This window comes from Protopterus annectens, chromosome 6.part0 (assembly GCF_019279795.1).
Source record: "Protopterus annectens isolate FY-2018-M chromosome 6.part0, PAN1.0, whole genome shotgun sequence".
Classification (NCBI taxonomy): domain Eukaryota; kingdom Metazoa; phylum Chordata; order Ceratodontiformes; family Protopteridae; genus Protopterus; species Protopterus annectens.
The window spans coordinates 1,989,977,702-1,990,001,554 of record NC_056737.1 but is presented as its reverse complement, the minus strand read 5'-3'; the positions used below and the strand labels follow the sequence as shown (position 1 = coordinate 1,990,001,554).

At 36.9% G+C, this 23,853-nt stretch overlaps 1 protein-coding gene across 4 annotated transcripts in view; it reads left to right on the top strand.

Annotated features, from left to right (window-relative positions):
- The window catches only part of CCDC141 (coiled-coil domain containing 141), a 2,268,332-nt gene that overhangs the window by 1,750,566 nt on the left and 493,913 nt on the right, over positions 1–23,853 (top strand). For all 4 annotated transcript variants that reach the window (XM_044075309.1, XM_044075306.1, XM_044075307.1 and 1 more), the window contains 2 exons: positions 3,355–3,538; positions 14,209–14,321. In XM_044075309.1, coding sequence (XP_043931244.1) covers positions 3,355–3,538; positions 14,209–14,321 — 297 coding nt within the window. The remainder of the gene's footprint in view (positions 1–3,354; positions 3,539–14,208; positions 14,322–23,853) is intronic.

Sequence of the window (23,853 nt, the reverse complement as noted above, 5' to 3'; positions counted from 1 at the left end):
GGGCATATTAACTAGTGCATGATAACTATAAGAATTGATCAGATGAGGTTAGAAAAGGTTGAGAACAGATACTGTAAAGGCAATTTACAAAAGAACAGTGGGAGGACAACTGTATGTCTCCTACATATGCTACAAAGTCCAGAATGTTTTTGATGCTTGCATGAAAGTGTTACATATGTATTTCTATACCTCAAGCAGACCTCAGATAATTTTTCCTCATGTAAACAACACTGGAGGTGCAATAGGAAAGAGAGAGAGCGAGAAGTAACTGGAAATATCATTTTTGGCAATATAATGTGCCAAATTCTAAAAAGAGTTGCTCTCAGTATGTGTCTGCTCTCATTCCAAAAGGCTTCCTTTCAGTGTAAGAGATTTATAGGCTTACTAAGGGGACCAGATTCCAAAACCCCCTGCTTTCAGCCTGCTCTCAGTATAAGTGGTCACTAACACTGAGAACAAGTCTTTTAGAATAGGGCCCAATGAGTTGGTAGATTTTAAAAATTCCCTACAGAGAAGTTTATCAGAAATGTTGGGAGAACACATTTAACTAAGGAAATAATTATTTTGAGTTGGGGATATAGGATCTGAGTTGCTTAGACACAGCTGCTGCCAAAAAAACAATGACTAGAAAATAGATATCCTAACTAAATGTACTGAATTTTATTAAGGAGATAAAAAAAATCAGGTGGGATCTTTAAAAAAATGCAGGAGCAAATCTCATAGAAATAAATGGAATTTGTGGTAACAATATATACACAATAATTTAAAAAGAAGCCACATGAAATTTATGGGAAAACAGGAACACAGCACTTTATGAAACATTGGAATGAATGAAAATTGTCAAAAAGAAAACAAATTTGTATTGCATGAAAATAACAATGGAATTGTTACCAGAGTTTGTTTTCTTTTATTTTATGTGCACATATCTATTCATCCTCAATCCTTTTTCCCATTTTTACACATGGGGTCAGTTTGTCACTTCCGCAGTGACAATCATCTCAAGCCAAGGTTTACACTACTGGGTGGCTAGCCCTGCCACAGTAGTTCATTCGTACCATGCACTCACGCACACACTCTCACCTATGGCCAATTCAGAGTGTTCAGTCCACCTATTGCATGTCTTTGGAATGTGGGAGGAAACCAGAGCACCCCGAGGAAAACCACGTGACTGCAGGGAGGACATACAGACCCCACACAGAAGGCAGCCCAGCAGAGAATCGAACCAGAAAACCTCTTGCTGTGAAGCAGCAACACTAACTTCTGCACCACCATGGCCAACTATGGGTACATATATCACTTTTTAAAAAATGTCATGTTTAATAAACATAAAAAGTAATGAATAAAAAAGATATTATATGACCTTCTGACTTTTATGCTATTACTAGCTGCTAACAATATGGCCTATGGCTTTTCATCTCAATCCTCAGTGTAACAATTCTGTCATGTCCTATCAATCTTGATCCAGATACGAACTGAATTCAGTATGACAAAATGTAAGAGATTCCAAATAGTTGTTAAGAAAAATGCTACAAATATAGACTAACAACTGAAAACTGCAGCATTAGCAGGTGGTTTACTACCCAGTGCTGAGATTTAAAATAATGCTGCCAGTAAGCAAATTAAATAAAATGAGGATATTAGTTATATTGTTTGTACAAAGTGCATTTCCTGCCAATTCCATTCTGCTCTGTTCTCTTCTTCTGAGAAATGGGATATCCAGGTACTAATCGAATACTGACATTAAGAATGAAAGTCGTAAAGTTTATTAAACCTATATTGGATTGTCAGCTGGTTAAATGTTATAATTATTGCAAGACACTAGTACAGTTTTATATAACGACTATTACTTTTTCATATCTGCCCTTAAGACTTTCACAACTTGAATCTGTATAGTATTTTAAAACATATTTCAGCTGTGCTAAGCATGCTCAAAGATAGAATGTGTCCATCACAATGTTCTTACATTTAAAATTGCAGTTTTTGTTGAAGCAAAAAATTTTCTAAAAGAAACTATGAGTTACAAGTATTAATATTGGTAATAATAGCACTAATAATAGCAATAATAGTAGCAGAAGTATTAATAATAGTAGTAGTAATAGTAGTGATTGCCGTAGCAGTCATGGTAACAATATTAGCATTAATATTAACAATAATTAATTAATTAATTAATTAATTAATTAATTAATTAATTGGTTAATTAATTAATTAACAGCACTGCAGGTAAAGCACTATTCTCCTATAACATAGCTAAATCCTGGAATAACCTTCCCCCTGCTTTATCTTCTGCCTCCACTATTACACTGTTCAAAAACTTACTTAAATCACAAATAATGAATTCCTGGCTATGTCCATGCATTACCTAATCTTCATTGTTTCTACTACCCCGGATAGCTTCATATCCAATTATACCTACTGTACTTTTTCTACAGTATCAGGAATTATATTTTCTGTTCAAGTTTCTAATAGTTATACTAGCTCATGCTAAACTTACACTAATTAATTTCTATAAGTAGTCTCTGTCTGTCTCTATAGTCACTTATAATGCTTTTCTAGTGTCAATATCTGTTTCTGTATTAAAAGTTGTATTTTTTATCTAGTGTCAAATTTTGTTTTTGTATCAAAAGTTGTATTTTTATCTATTGTCAGTTTTTTTTGCTTGTATAGATGATCATATTGTTATCAAATTGTTCAACTATTTCTTTTTCTGTACTGAATGTGGAGCTTTTCTTCCCAGGCCTCCACTGTAAATGGACATGTGTCCAGTCGGACTATCCCGGTAAACAAATGTAAAATAAATTAAAAAAATGAATAATAGTAGTAGTAGTAGTAATAACAGAAGTTGTAGTAGTATTAGTAGTAGAAGAGCTGTTATTAGTTTTGGTCGACATATGGATCTAACAATTCTAACACTTCAAACTCTTCCTCCAGCTCAGAAGTATGACAGACTTAAAAGGTTTTCTCTAATAACAGTATGTTCATTGTTTCCATCTATCCACATATTAAGTGTTAAAATATTTGAAATAAGATTATCACTTTACATTGCAGTCAAGTATAATGTCTTTGGTGAAGCATTGTTAGGTGTATCCCTTTGTCATTTAGCAATGCTTTTGCATCATTTTTATTAGGTGCGTCACTATAAATGTAATGTAATCAATAATGTGAAATAGACTAAAAATGGCCTTATTGTTTAATTGTTGCCTGTTCTTTATTATTATGTACTATAGTAACATGAGCATATTTCTCACCTCTGCAAAAATACTTAATAAAGAAAGGTTTCATCATGTCATTGTATCCTGCTGTATATGATATGAACTGAAAGTACAACCAACCATGTAAAATGCATTTTTTTTCTAGTGTCAGTTCTGGTGTGAAGAAACAAGTGCTACGGTTGCACGTGTTGGAAAATACTCTGCAGATTGTAACAGCCAGGAGGCAGTGGCAATGCTGTACAAACAGTTTGAGAAATTTGTCTGCCCTACAGTACCCCAGCAAGAGGAAAGAATTCAGCAGATAACTGAGCTAGCTATACGCTTACACGGTGAGTCATTAGTTCCATGTTTAAAATGAGTTCTGGCTTATTAAAGCATGATGAAGTATGCTAAACTTCTAATAAATCAAACCATAAAAATGTTTATCCCTACATTACCTCTGAAACTGGTCTTCAGATATTGAAAAAAATGTAAATAAAAACATATTTTGCTTCCAAAATAGTGCTTTTTCTGAAGTACTGCATACTTTGCAGAACTTTCAGTAGCCTCAAAGCATAAAACTAGTTGCCTGGAGAGACATTTTTCCACTATGTATCTTAAATGTGCTGCAGCTCTACCTGAAGATTATTACTATACATAATTTTATGTTTCCCTTATATATGAATTGTATCTAGCATTAAAGTTAGTATCTGTATTTAATTTTTCACTTGTTTCATTGGGAGCAGCTACCAACCTTTTCTTCTGGTCTAACAAATACTTCACCCTTATCCTTATAACAATACCATGTAAACAATACCTAATGATTCAGTTCTGGAGGTAAACAATAGCAAAAGAACATCATGAGGTCAGCAGTTTCCCAGAGAATACTTAAATCACCCAAGAGGTATATGGGTGAAATCCTACAAGCAGGGATTATAGCTTATGTGCATTCATGTATACAAATCCCACTGCTTCTTTTGCAGAGAATGAAAAAGCCCTAAGATCCATATGGCAAAAGTTCAGTGAGTGGCTTGGGCACATGTATGGTGGACAAGAAGAATGAGGAAGCTTTGCCTGCACACCGCTCTTCGGGGCGGGGGCAGGGGTGGAAAGCATTAGCTTGTGCATAGCCTCTGTAGTAGAATTTTGGGATTGCAGGGGCAATACCAATCGGGCACATCACACAGTGTGTGTGTGTGTGTGTGTGTGTGTGTGTGTGTGTGTGTGTGTGTGTGTGTGTGTGTGTGTGTGTGTGTGTGCATCCCCCCATGTCATCAGTAAATATTCCAGATTACTTGATGTCCTACTAGCTACTGTCTGTTCTCTTCTGGGGGCAGCATTACAAGCATCCAGTGTCATAGCAATAAGTACATTGAGAAGGAAGCCATATGACTAAAACTGCCATTAGTCTATGGAGAAATATGGTTTTGATACAATTACTAAAATGACAGACAAAAAAGATTTTTTTAGGAGGGAAGGCTCTCTCCACCTACCACATCTCCAACACCTGTCATTTAATATGCTATGTGTACAGTTGCACAAGTTATGAGAAAGGGGCAAACTGATGCAACTCTAAAACTTAAAAAACAATGCAGACATTTCAAGAAAACTAGTTAAACACATCCTAAATCACTTGAAATAAATAAAAAAACATAAAGGTTAAAAACAAAAACTAAAACACATAGAAAAATATAAAACTTAAAACACATGCAAAAAGCATAACTTTTTTAGAATTTAAACTGCAGAGTCATGGACACTGACTGATGCTTTCCTACAAAAATATTATGAAATGAGCTCTTCATTGAAAGACACTTTCATTCACTGTCTTGAAAGTCACCTTTGATTTTATTAACTCTACAAAAATCTAGTTTAATGAAATATTAATATTAATACAAATGGTAGTTTAACCAACAGCAAGGTTATTAGGAGTGGCCCACACAGTGTCACCAAATAAATATGCAAGTACTCTCAAAACTTAAATAGCTCTACACAGATCAGCCACAATGAAAAGTTTACATATATTTAATAATAAATAATAAAAGAACAAGACAATACTAAATATATATTCACAGTGACATCAGAGTTCAGAATCACAGGAAATATTTAAAACAACATTGCAGGACAGGCTCAGACAAATAAAAAAAAATATCTAAACTAAGCTTCATTATATTCCTGACTGAATCTAAGAGTTACTGAGAGACTTCTCAGATTAATATTGAAAATATTACTGCTGGGCTAGCTTGCAGAATGAAATAATTTCTGGTCATCTGGCTTATAGTTCACAGGCAAAACCTCCATTGCTGGCAGCTGGTAGCATTTAGCATCTACCTGTGAAAATATACAGACATGGGCTTTTACTTAGATGTTTGGCAGATGCTGGAAGTCATAAAACAATTGCATTCCTACAGGATTCTAAAGTAGCAACTAGTTCACTCCATAGACAATACAGAAAGCTTCCTAGTACAGACTTTGTGCCTCTAACTGCATTGAAACCTGTCAGTCTCTTTATGGCTTAGCCTATAAAGTAATTTAATTTTGGATATTTTTCTAAAGTTTGCTGGACTGAGGTTAATCTCCTGTATTCCAGTTTCCACTGCTAAAATATATACATTTAAACCATTACAATAGTGCATGTACATTTCTGTTCTCTTCCAATAGGGCACACTGTGGATACATTTTAAACACAGCACTTTACAAATACCTTTTCAACACAAACATCTGTACAAAGCAATTTGATATACACATGACATACAGTTCTAATACATTCGTAACACAAGCATCTTATATGACATGCAGTTCTAATACATTTGTAACACCAGCATCTTGTATAAATCAGTTTGATATTCACAAATGACATATAATTATTTACAAAATTCCAGATAGCTATGCTGGCAGTATTTCCTTTCTTCACACTTCTTCCCCCTTTGAAGACTCAAGCTAGTTTTTCAAGTGACCCTTGAGAAACGTTGCTTAAGAGGAATGAGCCTATCTAGTAATACATTACCCCATTCCCTGTCTTGAGATCCCAGCTGCCTTGGCATTGCTGTCCCCATTACAGTGTTGCACTGTCATATCATATGCCTGCAACCCTAGGCTCCACCATAGTAACTTGGGATTTTGCTGGCTGGCTTTGTATAGCCATAGATCCTCCTCAGACTCCTCCTGCCTCCTACTGCAAATACTTAGCACCAAGGCCTTCCTATCATGGTAAGGCTTCATCATTTCAACATGGTACAATTTGTGCCCCTCCCTCCTGCCTAGTAGTTAACATCATTGACCTTCGTTACCACTTTGAAGGGTCCCTCCCAAGCTGCCTGCAGCTTGTTGTGTGTGACAGGAATGAGAGCCATAACCTGCTGTCACACAACATACTCTCTAGCTTGAGCATTCCTGTCATACCAGACCTTTTTCTGCTGCTGGCCTACTGCCAGGTTCTCCTGGGCCAAACCCATGAGGTCCCTAAGCTTTGTGCTGAGGTTTAGGACATATGCCACAACAGACTCCTTGTGGGATTCACACTCACACTCCCATTCATCGCAAATCAAATCTAGAGGTCTCCTCACCCTATGCTCATACAGCAACTCAAAGGGTGAAAAAACTGTAGATTCCTGGGGCACTGCTCTGTAATCAAACAACAGATAGGGCAAATATTTTCCCACTCCCTCTTAAACTGGTCTGCAAATGCCCATAGCATAGTCTTTAGTGTAGAGTTTAATCTCTACACCAGACCATTAGTGTGAGGGTGGTAGGGGCTGATCTTTGGGAGCTTCAGCACACAGCGCTCCCGCAAACAAGTCAGCAGATATGACATGAAATTGGCACCTCTGTCAGTCAGCATTTCTTTTGGGAAATCTACCCTGCTGAAAATCTCTACCAAAGCATTTGCCACCTTTTCTGCCTCAATGGAGGACAGAGCCACCGTCTCAGGGTATTTGGTAGTGTAGTCTACTACCATTAAGATATACTTCTTCCCTGTGAAACCTGGGATAATCAGAGGCCCCACAGTATCCATAGCTAACCTCTAAAACTGATCATCAATCATAGGCAAAGGACCTTTAACCTCCTGCCTTGCCTACCTTTTGGCATTGCTCACAGGTCCTGCAGTACCCGGTTACATCCCTGGAAATCCCAGGCCAATAAAATTTCTGCATAATACGTCTGTTTGTACACTTTATGCCCATATGACCCACAAAGGGAATGTCATGGGCTGTGGTTAGAACTGCCAGACTGTAGGATCTGGGCACTACCAACTGCTGTATTCTGTCACTCTCTAGCCCTCTCTCAGGGGTCCATGCTCTATACTGTAACTCTTTCTCCCAGTATACAAATTACTCCTTTCCTTAAGAATCAGGTGCCTCCCTAGCTATGTCCGTCAGGCTTTGTAATGTAGGGTCTGATACCTGAGCCTGTCTCAACTGTCTCTTTGTAACCCTCCCCAGCTCCCCTTCCACAGGAAGTCTGGTATCCTCTGACAGCGGTGCCTCACTGTCAGCGTGGGTACTACTACTCTCCTCTGCCCTTGTAGCCACTCTGTCCAAAGGAACATCAGTACCCACCAGTAGCTGTGGCTGACCTTCAGTCTCACTGCTACAGGGTAGCACCATCCCTGAAGTAACCACACCACCAGTCCTGACTTCAAGTGTGGAGTCTGTCTGGGTCCCTCCATCCTATTAGACCCACACGCCTGTTTCCAAGCCTGACTGCATGTCACTGCATGCACACAAGTTACTTCATTATCAAAATCATTCCCTATCAGGACATCTGCAGAGATATCCTCAAACACACCTACATGCTTGCTTCCTGTTCCACCCTCCGTGTCAAGCTGAACCCTAGCCAAAGGTATCTGGGATGGGGTCCATCCTAAAGCAATGACTGGAGTAGACTGCCCAAGCAAACAGTCCTCCTCTTTAACCATTGCAGATTTCACAATGGTTAGGTCAGAGGCTGTGTCTCTCTTAGCAGAGGCCTGTTTCCCATCTATTACGATAAGATATAATCTCTTGTGGTAGTTTGGTACCCTTGTTGTCTCCAGATAACTTACCACTTGCATTCTGTTATTCCCACTTGCTGGCTCCCCAAACATTTGTTGACCTCTGTATAAAGCAGTTTGATATACATATGACATACAGTTCTAATGCATTTGTAACACAAGCATCTTATATGACATACAGTTCTAATACATTTGTAACATCAGCATCTTGTATAATTTAGTTTGATATTCACAAATGACATATAATTGTTTACAAAATTCCAGCTAGCTGTGCTGGCAGTATCTCCTTTCATCACAGTAAGTATATAACTTTTGTATCAGATGTTGTCTTATCCACCCAGCTCAACCTGTGGGACAGAGTCTCCAGCCCCAGGGGGGCCCTAGGAGAGAACATTCCACAAGATGATGGAACCAAAGGAAGCTCTATCCCTAGATGGGGCATCCAGCTTGTAATAGGACACAAAGGTATGAGTACTATTCCGGGTAGCTGCAGCACAAATATATCAATAGAAGTCTGCGAGAAAAAGGCAGTTAATGTAGCCATTGCCCTTGTGGGATGACCTTTAGGCTTCACAGATAAAGGAATTCCATTCAATGAATATGCAAAGAGAATACAATCAGAAAGCCATTTGTACAGGGTCACTTTGGTGACAGGCTTGCCAAGACTAGCCTTAGAAAACGAAACAAATAGTTGGTCAGATTTTCTGAAACTTTTGTTGCTTTCCAGATAGAATCTAATTTGTCCAACTCCTAGCTTTTAATTAACCCCCCCAAAAAAACAAAGCTGCTATTATTATTCCCCAAATCCCATACATACCTCAAGCAAAATTCCTCAGCAACAGCCTCTGTTAACATGCCTATAGAAATCATCCTCCATATCAAACTACTAGGCATGACTAACACTTAAGCAGTAATCCAGGAATGTGTGTAGCTATATCAGGATTTACCCACAGTTGGTATGGTTTAATCATGAGGGCAAAGCCTGAATGATTAAACAAGGCCAACATATGGTAACTACTTAAATAATCACACACAAGAGTGGATTATTGCTATTATACAGTAACATTATTTAAGAAAGAAATTGCTTACCTTTTTAAATAATGCAATTGTATAATGGCACTACAGTGTAGTTCCACACTAAGTCTGCAGGCTTGCACAGTACATCACTTGTACAAGTATTAGAATGGGGAAGACAGTGTTTCTGTAGCACTGTCTATTTATGTTTTCCCCCTTGCCTGGGTTATGCTCTGGCTGTTTTACACAAAAGTAACAAAAAATGCTAGCAAAACTGTTATGGATTTTAAAATTAGTACAAGACATAGGACAGAAATATAAGGAATATCAGGGATGTTCTGCAAATCTGTTGATAGTTGACATGTACTGCCAGTAGGCATACTTGTTAACTGTTTAATGTATTGTAGAACATCTCTTTTTTTTCTCATATTTTGTTCTATCCCTCATAAAGTATGCCTCAAAACATTACCAAGCATATACAAATTCCATCTGCTCAATAATACTTGGAACAGCCACATATTTTTTGCATTGGTGTATGCTTGATTTACAATGAGCATGCTGTTTGTATAATTGATGATAACCTGAACTTCGAAATACATGTGCAACAGGTTATCAAAAAACTCACCAAAAATTAAGGACACTCTATAGAAAAAAAATGCTTAACTGACTCATCCAGGAAACTCCTGGCCTCTATACTTTTACATCCCACTTAACTTTATAGCTCCCTAGTAATGCTTAACCTTCAAACTTCCATCCAAAAGAAACTAAACCAGTATTAAAATAAAACAGCAAAATTTGTCACTAACTCACCAAACATAACTCATCACTGCTTAGCCAGAAAACAGCTTGATTGGTTTGAATTAGCCATGCAAAACACAGCCAACTACTCCTAGTCCACAGATTAATATACAAACCAAAAGAAAGTAAAGCCCTACTAGACTTATTGCATACATACACCCACCCCTTCTCTAGATCACTTTGATCTTAAAACAAAATGCCACCTGTCAGCAGGAACCTCTCACTGTCCCAGCAATGTAGCTCACTCCTGGAACTCTATTCCCTTATCCCTTAAACATACCATCTATCTTTCCAATTTCAAGATCAATCTAAAAAAATACCTATCTGACACCTGTACCTGCACAACCCTGAAAACAGATGAATAACGACCTACTTACTTTAACTACACTCTCAATCACTAACACTACCAAATCTTAGCGGGTAGTAGTACACTATCAAAGGTAGCTCTTACTTTGGTGATACCATACTACTAATGCATGCAGTTCTACCTCTTCATCCTAGTAGCAGATATGTATGACTATTTATTTCCTCTCTAGTGTCCTTGTAGAATATTCTCACCTCTCTATTATTAATCAGCTCTCTCCATGTCCATAATTTCCCATCTGCACATTACTTCTCCTCATTTCATTTTATTACGCTCTCTATTTAGGCATCAGTAATCTCTCTTATTTCTCATCTCCATATATTAATAGAAATATAGTCAATACGTTGAATAACTGTGTATTACTTTACTTGGCATTCGCTATCCACTTCTGCAAAGCATTTTGTTATTTGCAGAACATAGTGTATGCTTGATCACAATTTCTCCTCACAATATTCTACAAATGCATTTCAGTCTGTTGTGGGGACTCTTATCCTCTTGTATATAAGGTATATCCCAATCTGCTCTAAAGAGTTTTGCCTGTTGTGGGGCTCTTCTCCCCTTGCATATAATTACTTATCAGCTATTGTAAAGTGTTTTTATGTGTGTTTGAGCAGCCTTTATCCTCAACTCATTGTACAATATTTAATCTGTTAAGGGACTTCCCCCCCCCCTTGTACATAATTACTCATCAACTTTTTTTTTAAATGTTTTTGAATATGCTGTAGAGCTTTTCTTTTTGAGCCTCCACTGAAAATGGACCATTGGGTCAGTCAGACTCTGTTACCAAAGGACAAAAAAAAAAATAATAAACTAATTTTTTATGAATATCAAAACAATGAAATAAATATTCTCCCGTGCTACTAAAATGGATTGGTTTAAATTTGATTAAGAAGCAATCTTGGGCAGAAAGGAGGGGTTAGTCCTCAATGTGACTCTGAAAGATTAAGTAAAGGAGTAAGAAAGACAATGTTTGAAGTTCTGAGTCCCTTTTGGCTGATGCAACAGCCACCAAGAAAAGAGTTTGCTATGACAAAAATGTTCTGGTTTGACCAGAAGAAAACAGAAAGCTACAGAGTTGCCAGTGTTACAATCAGGCTTTTTTAGTGACTGTAAATATTATAATGCTGCAGAACTGAAAATATGTGTACAGTCCTGCCTATACTAGAAGGGCATTTAACGAAACAAGAATTGCAGATGCTTACCATAGCATCACTAACAATAATCACCTGGGAACAGAGAATAGATCAGTGCTACTTCCCAATGTTTGCTCGTGTGTGCCCATCCCTACAGCCCACATTTTGTAAGTGCCATCAAGCGATACTTATTTCACAAATCACTGCACCACCGCTGTGCAGTTTTGTCCAAATGTGTCATGATGTGGAATCACCTTTTAAGATTAGTCACACAAAGAAGTATCCTGCTTCATTTTATAACCCCCTAAGTTAAATATTCTAATGATTTTGTCCTGAAGTATTACTTGCCAACATTATCATCCTGAATTTTATTTGGTATAATTTTTATAACTTTATACATTTAAACATTTTAAAGTTTTAAAATCCCATCTTTGGCATCTTATATCATGAAAATGAGAGTCTTCTTGCTTATTGCAAACCCAAAATATAATTTCATAAAAGGACCAAAATTTCACATGTTAACTATATGATAAGACTTTATGATATAGACCCATAAAGTAAGTATTCTGAAGATTTTGTCTCATAATGTGAAATTTATGAAGTTTTTAGATCAGATTTGAAAAATGCCATCTGGGGAACCTCATCTCATGAGTACCTGCACTATCCCAAAAAGGTAACTGCAGACAGGAAACCATTGTACAATATGTTGCAATTTTAACAAAATGACACGAAACCACATAAGGACATTTCATATTTCCTAAATATAGGGTAGTTAGTTTTATCCCTGTTATCCTATTACAGTCCAGAAATGACAGTTATGCTCTCTGGGCAAAAAATAAATAAAATAAAATAAAGATAAAAATGGCTAATTCCTAATGTTTTAGAAGAAAAGAAATTTTCTAACTTCATTCTAAATATTGTAGAAATCTATATACTATGTTTAAGTACCTTAACATAGGTTGGGAGGGTGGCCTAATGGTTAAGGTATTTTCCTTACAAACACAAGGTGCAGTGTTTGAGTCTCACAAGGGATAACTGGCTAGGCTTAAATGGCTCGCAAGGGCAGTTAGCTTTGTACTAACCTATGAAATTATACAAAACAAAAGAAGCAACTAAGATTCTACAACTCTACATTATTATTTTGGAAATAAAGTGAGCTAAAGTTTTTTTACTGGTTTTCTATATTTTTGCCCAGCAAAATCTCGCACTTCACTAAGAAATGCCCAACTTTTGTGTGTATTATGTAGAAAGTGTCAACTGTGTGCATAATATAAACCAATGTATTTAATATTGAAAAGCTGTTTTAAGTTATTCATTGACAGAATATAAATCTACATTTAATTTAGTAAAGAAATTCTAAAATTTCTAAAGTACAACACCTTCTCACCAAATTGTTTACATATGTTCCTTGAATAAGCTCAGTTAGGCTACCTGGTTAACACAATTTGAATCAATAAATAAATGTTTATATACATACAAAATTAAAAACATTAGTAACATGATTTCACTTCATGACATGTTGAGTTGACCTTGTCAACTTCTATACTATAACATAATTCTGGGTAGAAAACATGAAGAAAATACCTAGCTAATGTGAGATCAGCAATTTTGAGAAGAAAATGTAGACTGACATCTCAGTCTTCATTCTAAAGATTCATAACTTGAGTATTCCGAAAAACTTCTTTCAACCTAAGGCAAGGTCACCCTACCTACCTACCAAATACATGTTTTTCCATTGTCAATACCTCATACTTCCTGAATACATCTCTAGCGCATCAATATCACCCTTTCTTGCCTCCTGAATTAATTTCCATTGCATTTTGTCCACGGTCGCCAGGGTCACCAGGCTCACCAACCATCAATATTTCATAACAAAGTTATTCTGTACAGCTAAAACAAGCTCCGACTTCAACCCTAACAAGATATTACTCTTCACCAATAATACTGACACCAACGTTTTTATATGCGAATGCTCCCTCAGTATTCTTTCTCTGTTTCTCTTTCGCACTCCCTTCCTTTCTTTTCTACCATTTTACTGCATGACATTGCCAGTGCAATGCAGTATTAGTGACTGGCAAACACCCTTGCTCTACCTCATATGTAGCTTCTTTGTAATGAGCCTTGATTATTAATGTTGTCATCAAGTTACTCTTGTCACTGATTTTTTTGCAGTACACAGTTTATATGCTACATAACATCTTTTTCCATTACAAAATTTCAAATTATTTGATTGGCACTAAGATTAACCTTCATTTGAAATGTGTTTATGGTTTTATTATTTGAATTCACCCTAGATAACACCTCCAGGACTAATCATGGTACACTGAAGAAATTACTTGATATACAGTATGGGATTTTTTCTGTAGGATCTCTAGGCTGCAAATGTAACACTGATTCCAGGCCCAAGTCTGCTTTCTGTCAGAAGGTCGAATGTATTGTCATTACTTATGACCAGTTATTCTGAAAATGTGTAAGTCAGTAGACAATGACATACAGTAGCTCCTCAATGGTTATTCAAGTGATCAAAAATAAAGGTGAGTTATGCTGCCATCCCAGCTATGGGAAACATAATTATAAGTACTATTTAAACTTTTCTAAACAGAAGTTCAACAGAACATTAGAAAAAAACAGTCCTTATCTGTAACAAATACAGCCATATTATAACGATCTGGTTATGGGCAGCTTAACCCATTTGTATATTATGGTTCTTTATGTTTACAGGTCCAGTGGAAGGGAAGAAGTTTATAGAGAAAATGGTAGCAAAACATTATGAAATACTTGAATCCGTTAAGGGATTATCAAATTCCTTAAAACAGCTGGAGCTAAAGCTAAAGGTAAGATACTTCATGCTCCTCAGACATTTAGAAATCATAGCTTTGTAGTTTTCTTTTTTAAATGTTGTACTACATGGTCATTAGAGATAACAGGCAAAAACAGAAAAGCAAAGTAAGCAGAGCATGAGTGACTCAATGAAAGAATGTCTCGGACATCATGTACTCTAATGGAGATGTACATTCGTCTAACCAAAAACCATTAAAAAATAAGCTTGGGATGCATCCGGTGAAATTAGCAGTGTGAGCTAATCATTTCAATGAAAATTTCAGTGAAGCTTTGCATACAAACATGGCTAAAGAGAATGGATGAAGGAAGGGAAGATGGACAATAGAATGGGAATGTAGAAAACAACCAAATCCAGTCATTTAAATCTAAAAGTTATAGTTACTGAAGCAACTTTCAGATATCCATGATGCTGTAAAATATTTTGATGAAATGCTTAGACGTTATAACATCTTTAGACCACTGATGAAGCAGTACTCAGTGTTTTATCAGTGTGGTTGTCAGCACACATGAAACATTATTAAGAAAGACTCATTAGGAATCAGCATTTCGAAAAGGGATATAAAAAGAATATATTTCAAAAGAAGGAAAACAGGTTTATAATTTTCTGTGTCAAGTAATAAACTGCTTACCAGCTGAAACCACAAAGTCTGCTTGTTCAAAAGAAAAGGTTTAAAAATAGTTTGAATTGTATAAACTTTGACTGGTGATATTAATTGAATGAAAAACATGGGCTAGCTTGCTGTTAATTGTAACAGATTTCTAATAGACATTTTGTTGATTTTTCACATTATGAATTGTTTCACTGAAGACTTCAAATGTTTAAACTTGCATAGCAAGAGAAAAAAATAATTATTGTGTAAGACAAAGTCTTTCATGCAAAAGAATGTTTCATAACATATTAAGAAATGTAAAAAAAAATTGTAATTGGCCTCATTAACAGAATTCATATTGTCATGATCCTTCCTTGGTACATAAACATCTCCAACAGTCAGCATTCATTTCTCTGTTGGACACCATTTATTTTATGTATAGCAAAAGCATGTACTCAGATGACATCTAAGAACTTAAGCAACAGTCTTTGCATTTGCTTTGCCTAGAGACGTGTCATCAGGATTATTGATTCCCCGTGAAGGCCTAATACACCTTAAGACCCCATATGGACATTGAACTAGGTGTGTAAGAATACAATATTTGTGGAATAATTTTTGACAGTTGTTCTTATTAAAAGTTTATCTAAGATCTTTTCAAAGAAAAGCTGTACTAAGTAAAGGCATATCCAAATGAATGCATTCTTAGTTTCTCATTGGGGAAATAATTGTTCTCTTTTTGCAACTCATTAATTAATCATCATTATACCCTAATTTCTGCTTTAAGTACCATGAGTGCTAAGGAATATCTGTTTTTGAGACTGCTCCAGGCAGATATTAAGCTGGCGGGAGCAAAATTGCCTTAATATTATCTTTTATTTTTACAATAATAGTATAATTTTGTCTACAATCTGCATGTATCTTCTGTTATGGAACTTATGAATACAGTTGTTTTCATCCTCACGTGCTTTGTAACTCTAATACTTTCTTTATCTTATCTTATCTGTGTCTGCCATTCATTTTGTGAGGAAAAATCCTTTCTTGAGTTTCCCTGAGTTATCCATGTCCATCTCTGAAATTTTTCCAGACCCCCTTTATATGCCTTCCTCGTGTATAAGCTTCTTATGATGAGAGGACTTTCAGAACTACAAGTAGCATGCCAATAAAGTATTACTGTTATTTTGTACAGTGGGACGGCAGTGATTCTCTTTTTTTCATTTACTGTAATTCACCTCAGTGTTCATTTTACTTTCTTCTTAATGCTCTTTACTGTATTTTATTTCTGTCTACTTATTTTGATCTAACTTGACAGGACTAACCCAGCTCATTTTCATTATTATGAGTTTTTTGTGTCCACATTGCCACTGTTAATTTTCTGGCAGTCTAACAAATTACTTTAAAATAGATTCAGCAAATCTGAATTTGTGACAGAATAAAGAGAAGTACTGTTTACAGTCAGAACCAGTGTTTTTATAGAAAGCTGTTGTTTGATGGCTGGAGATAACCCAGTCCACTAGATGTAAAGATGTGAGGCCACTGCTCCCCATGGAAAATATCATTTTGTGAGTTTTATTTTGACTTTTGTGAGATGTATTCATCTTCTGTGAATTCACACTCAGTCCATAGTTTATCCGTTTCACCACTGCAATATGCTCCACTTCTTTGTACTATAACTGAACTACCTTTTGGCATTTCCAACAATCTGAACTCATCCCTCAACTTCCTGTCCCATTTTGCAGATTAGTCTTGTCTCAGATTCTTATATCATTCACAGAAAGGTTCACATGTTTTATCAAAGCTTTTGGTAAAGCTACTTTTGATGCCATTAAAAGGACTGACCTCAGAAATTGGGAGTCCTTTCTATCAACAAGCCAACTGATAGACCACATTTATTCAGAATGAGTTGCACTTACTGTTACTTTATTCATTTATATAATTTCTTAGCTGGGTTGGTACATTACCTGCTGTGGCTTCCAGGTATGTTATCCAGTATGAATATTACCAAGTCTGTAGTCAACTCTATTGCTAAAATGTGACACAGCAAGAGCCACCATGAAAAAAAAACTATACTTAGAAAAAAAATGCACATTAATACTTACAATAAGTGTTTTTGTGGAAGGACATCACTCTCCATTGTATGCAACACTTACACATACATGTTATATATACTACATCTGAGATTGTTGTACCTCAGAATAAGAGGAATGTTTTGAGATACTACAATGTTGATACTAACATACAAATTAAAGAACTGGACTTCAGAGTATCAGTCACAATTGTGACATACTTCTTCAGTCCACCCTAGACTAATTAAACAAATTCTTATTTTGTTACCTGACTCCATTTATTAGACAGATGAAGCCCTGACTACAGCTCAGATGATCAGAAACTGATTACTGACTTAAGTAAAGGAGAAGCCATGGGGGAGAGCTAACCTCTCATACTATAAACACTGAAAATCTGGACTCCTAAAAAGTAGGTATATCTAGCCAAAGATCTGAATAATTAATTAACATGACATATACATACTTAATAGCATAAGTCCCCCCACCTTTCCCATTAGGGTTGTGGGATACCACCAATCAGAAATACAAGTTTAAAAAGCTGAAAAACAGAAGTGACAAAATGATGCAAATATCATCAGGTCAAAATAATCATATATATATTTCTTACATATTAGATATGAGTTAATAGGTAGTTAGTTATGTACATGGTTTTAGGGTTGCTGCTTTCATTCCCTCTTTCTATCTCTCTATCTTTTTGTCTTTATACCATGTCCTCATATCCATTATTCACACTAATTTTCTTTTACATCATTTTTAGTTTTTATATAAACTTTAATAAGTGTGTTAATAATGTGATAATAATAACAGCAGTAATAATAAAAACAATATAATAACAGAGTAATGCACATATAATGCATAGATGCATGTGATTTCCTGAACTTGTATAGGTCATTTTGTGTATATATATAAAATTTTACATAAAAATTTTACAAGAATTTATGTAGAATTCTAAAAGGATTCATGTAGAATTCCAAAAACGTTTGTATTTTCTTTATTGATTTACTCAGGTTGGTGATGTTCACACAGTCAAATCCACGTATTCATCATATTTACATTATTAATTACCGAACAGATTTTTGCGTACCATGTTTTGAGTATGTATGTATTTATGTACAAATTCTTTATTTATTTATTTATGTTAATTATTTTTATATGCATATGTACATACACATTTTTATCAATGTTTTTCATTAATGGTTTTAACGTATTTGGTGCAGCTTAGCTTTAAGCTAACATTTTTAGTTTTCAATACCTCAGGCTAACAGCTTATTAGTAACTATGTCAACTAATTAAACAATAATCAGCTGTGTATAAAAGGAGGTTTTTGAAACAAAATCATTATCTGATGAAGGTGGGGAGAATGCTCTCTACCGAAAGCGCTCATTTTTAATAAATTTCATTTCGTTTGCTGTTGGTGCAGATATCGTGTTTGGTGGTGTTTCCTCTTGTCAGCATTCTTTCTGTTAAGTATGCTCGCCAATTAATGTTTCAGTGGAAAGTGCAGTTGGGGATCTGTACAGATCCCGTATATTTATATATATATATATATATATATATATATATATATATATATATATATATATGTGTGTGTATATATATATATATATATATATATATATATATATATATATATATATATATATTTATATATAATATATATGTGTGTGTGTGTGTGTGTGTGTGTGTATGTATATATATATATATATATCTATATATATATATATATATATATATTATATATATATATATGTATATATATATATGTATATGTATATATATGTGTATATATATATGTGTGTGTGTGTATATATATATATATATATAGATATATATATAAGATGTGACCCCCGTCTTTTCATCATTCTTGACAAGCTAATTCTTTATTTTTCAGTAAGTACTGCTTGATTTCTAACTTCAGAATATCTGCCTAAATACTTCATGCTTAAATTTTCAGGGTATATGTATTAGTTTCTCCTCAAGTGTTTGGCAGTGCTCTGTGCAGACTCAGTCACCTTGAGTGACATTTTTCCTGTAAAAGGAATATATAAGGAAACAGATCCAGTACTTAGTAATAATGACCATCCCTCCTGGCATGTCTAAAGGTCAGTTCCCTGTGCTTTCTCCTATTAACCTGGTGAACCTGGGAATTCTGAGGCAGTGTAGCAACTGTCTCATGTACACAGGCAACCCTCTCCTCTTACCTCCCAACACTCAGACTTGTGAGAGATGCATATATATATATATATATATATATATATATATATATATATATATATATATATATATATATCCAAATTGGAAGCCATGAACTCTCAAGCCAAGATCGGAATAGCTGGTCAAGAGAAGAAGGTCAACACCTGCACCACACCACATGGAACACATAGCCCTCCAGAACACCCACCATCACATCTCTCACATAAAAACACAAACCACACACCCATCTTTGTGGAGGCTCTCAATAAAACGCTACCCAAACAGCAGAGACCTCCAAGGCAGAAATGCACTGACCACCACAATACAGCACAAACCACAAGACACATAGCTCACCTACACAGTGTGACCCTCAACCTAAACCCCTAAGGCAAAACAGCTTGCTCAATACACTAATCATAGGTAACATAATAGTGAGGCACATTGATGTCCCACTCACTAGGTTGAATAAGGAGAAGGTAACAGTCAGCTGTTTATCAGGTGTCAGAATCCAACACATAACACACGCACTCAGGTCACTCCACAACAATTACAAGTATGACTCTGTCACTGTCCATTTGGGTGTGAATAACCTGAGATGCACCTCCCTGGAATACATGAAAAGAGACATGTAGGAGATCTCGGATTATGTGGCCCAGGCAGGTATGACCCTAGCCGTGAGCAGCATCCTACCATCGCCCAGAATGATATCACAGTACAAGCAGAAAATGATTGACTTCAACAACTGACTAAGTTTCTGGTGTCATTCTAAGGGGATCCAGTCTGTCTGCTTGGCATGACATGATTGACAGACCTCAATGCTTTGTCAGAGATGGCCTGCATCTGTCATCCCTGGGTTTCCGGATACTGGATAAGGTTCTTGCCACCTCTATAGTGCCTTTTTTAGGCGATGTTCCAAAGACCAAATTATCACCATAGCAACTATAAATAAATGCAATCTGAGGGTCATGCTGCTAGAAGTCTAAATCTCAAGATGCACTTGCTTGAAGCACTCCCCAAAATGGAGAACATCAACATTTGTGCTGTAACAGAGACATGGTTTAAAGCAGCAGAAAGCACCCCTGCAGTACCAGGCTATAGCTCATTCCATACCTTTCAGCCCCAGAACACGGACCAAAGCTCCAAAGGTGGTGGTGTCTCCATAATAATAATGGATATGCACACCAACAGACTAGTAGCCCAGCATAATGCATCTGAGATACTTCAGGTACAACTAACATTGGGTAAGACAACGATTCAGATCGCAGCCTGCTATAGGTCCCCGACCATGTCCCAAGACTCTCACTCCACATTCCTAACCTCCCTGGAAACATTTGGGCCCAACCCAACACTCTCATACTAGGTAATTTCAGCTACCTCTCCATCAACTGGGAAAACTACTCATGCACCAATACACTGGCCCAATGCTTCCTGGAATTCATCAATTCCAATGCCCAGGACCAGCTCATTCTTACTCCCACTAGAGGAAGAAACATCTTTGACCTGGTTATTATTAACATGGGCATCCATTGCTCTACACCAATAGTCAATTCCTCCCTGGTTAGATCCAACCACAAACTAATCACATGGAAATCCACATCTCACCCGCAACCCTGCAAAGGTAACCACCATGAAAATCTTCTCCAAAGCTGACTTTGGGCTCCTAAACGCAGAGGTGGCTAACTTCACGGCACCCATGTCAATGGAAAATAGATTCATAACTGCCAAATCATAGACCAATGCACCGTACGAACACGTACATAAATGCATGGAACTAGCCATACCCAACAGAACCAAGATGCCATCCTCCAAAAAAAAGGAAACCAACATGGTGGTCCCCTGCCATTAATAAACTGTACAACAGATGGAAGAAACTGTTGCAGAAAAAGGTGAAGTCCCAAGACTGGAAAAACTCCCTTATTAGCCTCAACAAAAAGTTGAGATCCCTCATCAAAACCTCTAAAGCCAGCTATGAAGGCAGAATTGTGGCAGACACTAAAAACAACCACAAAGCCTTCTATAGTTATATCAAGAATCTCAACGGCAATGGTACCTCCTATACTGTGCCAACAGATATTGCCAACATACTAGCTGACAGATTCAGTGCCAGCTTTACCCCTCTCCCCCCAAAGGACCAATCACAATACAGGAGGAATGTCAGGCACCCAGAATTACTGCAGCACAGATTAAAGATGCATTGTCCAAGGCCAAGAATACAGCTTCCATGGGACCCAATAATATCCCTGGATGTGTTCTACATGAACTACAAAGTAAACTGGCACCACATCTGTGTGCCCTGTTCAATCACAACCTCACCTCAGGCTTTGTCCCTACCAAATGACTGACTGCTACAGTCAGCCATCTCCATAAATGGGGAGCGATTATAGACCCTGGGAATTATCGCCCCATTAGCCTGATGAGTCTGATATGTAAAGCTATGGAGCACATCATCATGGACCTAATTAACAAGGATATAGGGAATCTCCAAACTCTAGATCCCACACAATTTGGTTTTGTGAAAGGTAGATCAAGCCTGCTCATCTTGGTTGACTTCTTTGAGTCAGTCACCAGAGCTGTGGATGAGGGCAAGGCAATTCATACTGCCTCCCTCAATCTGGCCAAGGTCTATGATACCATTCTGCACTCAGGAATTATTGATAAACTCACCAAACTAGGCATCAGCCCCATATCACTAGGTAGGTTGCAAATTGTCTCACAGCTAGAACCCATAGTGTGAAAGTAGCGGACTATAAGTAAGACTGCCGACCAGTCATGAGTGTAGTCCCACACGGATTGGTCGCGGGTTCTCTCCTGTTTGGCATCTACTTCTCAGAAGTCCAGGCCAACACAAAGAGGCTCTGGCTGACCACGTTCACAGACAACTGCAAGCTGTGAGTCATTATAAACTCCCTAAGTGATGTAGACATCCTACAGAAAGGCCTCACTGAGACCAATGACTAGTATCAAAACCATGGCCTTAAGCTTAATGCCAAAAAAAGCGTCATCATCCCCTTTGGGAAAAACTCAGTTCCCACTAATTACCATATTAATGGGAGTCCACTGAACACTGAAGGCATTATAAGAGATCTGGGGACACAGGTTGACAGCAATCTCTCCTTTGACCACCACATTGCCATTGTGGTCAGAAAGTCCTTCTATGTGGCACATCTCATTACCAAGGGTTTTGCATCCAGGAAGAAAGAGGTCATCATCTCTCTCTACTCTTCCCTCATTAGGCCAATCATCAAGTGTAATGTACCTCACTAGACACATGCAACAGCTGGAAAGACCACAAAAGTACCTCACAAAGGGGATCCTAGGCCTTAAACACATGTCCTACATGGACAGACTCATAAAACTCCAGCTATTCTCTGTCTCATATCATCTACTAAGAGACGATCTCTGCTTGACTTACAAAACCTTCTCTGACCCAGCTCTGTTAAAAATGCTACATCTAAAGAAATCCCAATCCCTCTACACCACACACTCCAGAGATCTCAACCTCATTACCACAATCAACAGAACATGCTGGAGGGAGGGAGAGGTTCATAACCCAGAGACTGCCCATGCTCTGGAATAGACTTCCCGAACATGTCAAGCAGAGCACCTCACTGGCCCGCTTCAAGAGAAATCTTGATGAGTGGATGAGAAGTAGAAAGTTCACCCTGGGGATCACTCCAGTGGCTCTACTTGATAGAGGCACTGGGAACTAACTTCAGGTGACACCATGCCAGGGCACTTCTATGGGCTAGGCTTGTAAAGGCTCCAGGGCCATTAGCCTAATTAATACCTATGAACCTATAACTGGCTAGTAATAAGTAACATGACACTGAATTTAATTGAAACAGCACTTAGACGACTATCAGCCAGCTTACCAGGTAACTAACCTTCTTCTATTGGCCCTCCTGAGACTGTTTTTTGTGTCCTAGTCCCCGCACCATAATATTAGCAAATCTAAAGAAATCATCCTATCATTTATCCTCTCTTCACAATACAGCAAACTAAACATTATGCAAACAAAAATCTGCATAATGAAAAACATCACTGCTCATATAAGCAATCTAATTGGTTAGTAACTGTCATACACATTAACAAGCCCAAAGATAATAATAATGCACAGAAACAACAAATAAAATGCCATCATCTCAAAAAACAGAAACTCTGCTTTGCAAAGTCTGCATAGTTACCTTACTACACCTCATTTAACTGAAGAATCATGACATGCATCCCAGTTCTGGGTCACCAAACATACAGTAACTCACTCCATACAGGATCCTTTATATTCCTTATGTCCAAATCTAAGTTGTTTACAACTAATTCATACCATACTAAAAGTATTTCTAGTAAGCTAGATGATTTTCCTGTCTTAATAATCAGGTTCCAAAAGATATGCTACATCTCTCTGAAAAGTGGCTTAAACCCCTATCATAGACATGCAGTTACCTACATCATGATATTAAAGTTTTAGAGTTGACATAAATGGCAAATAATCATGGATTACTGCCATTCTTTAAAAGACAATACCTCTTACAACATAAGCCTCATTCACTGGCAAGTAGTCAAAGGTAGAGAAGATTAGATTTTTTCAATATTGCACAGCTGACAGATCACCGGTTGATGCCCTGCAGGTGCCAGGTTTTTTTTCTATATTCTGGAGTAACACAGCAGTACTTAGGCCTGAC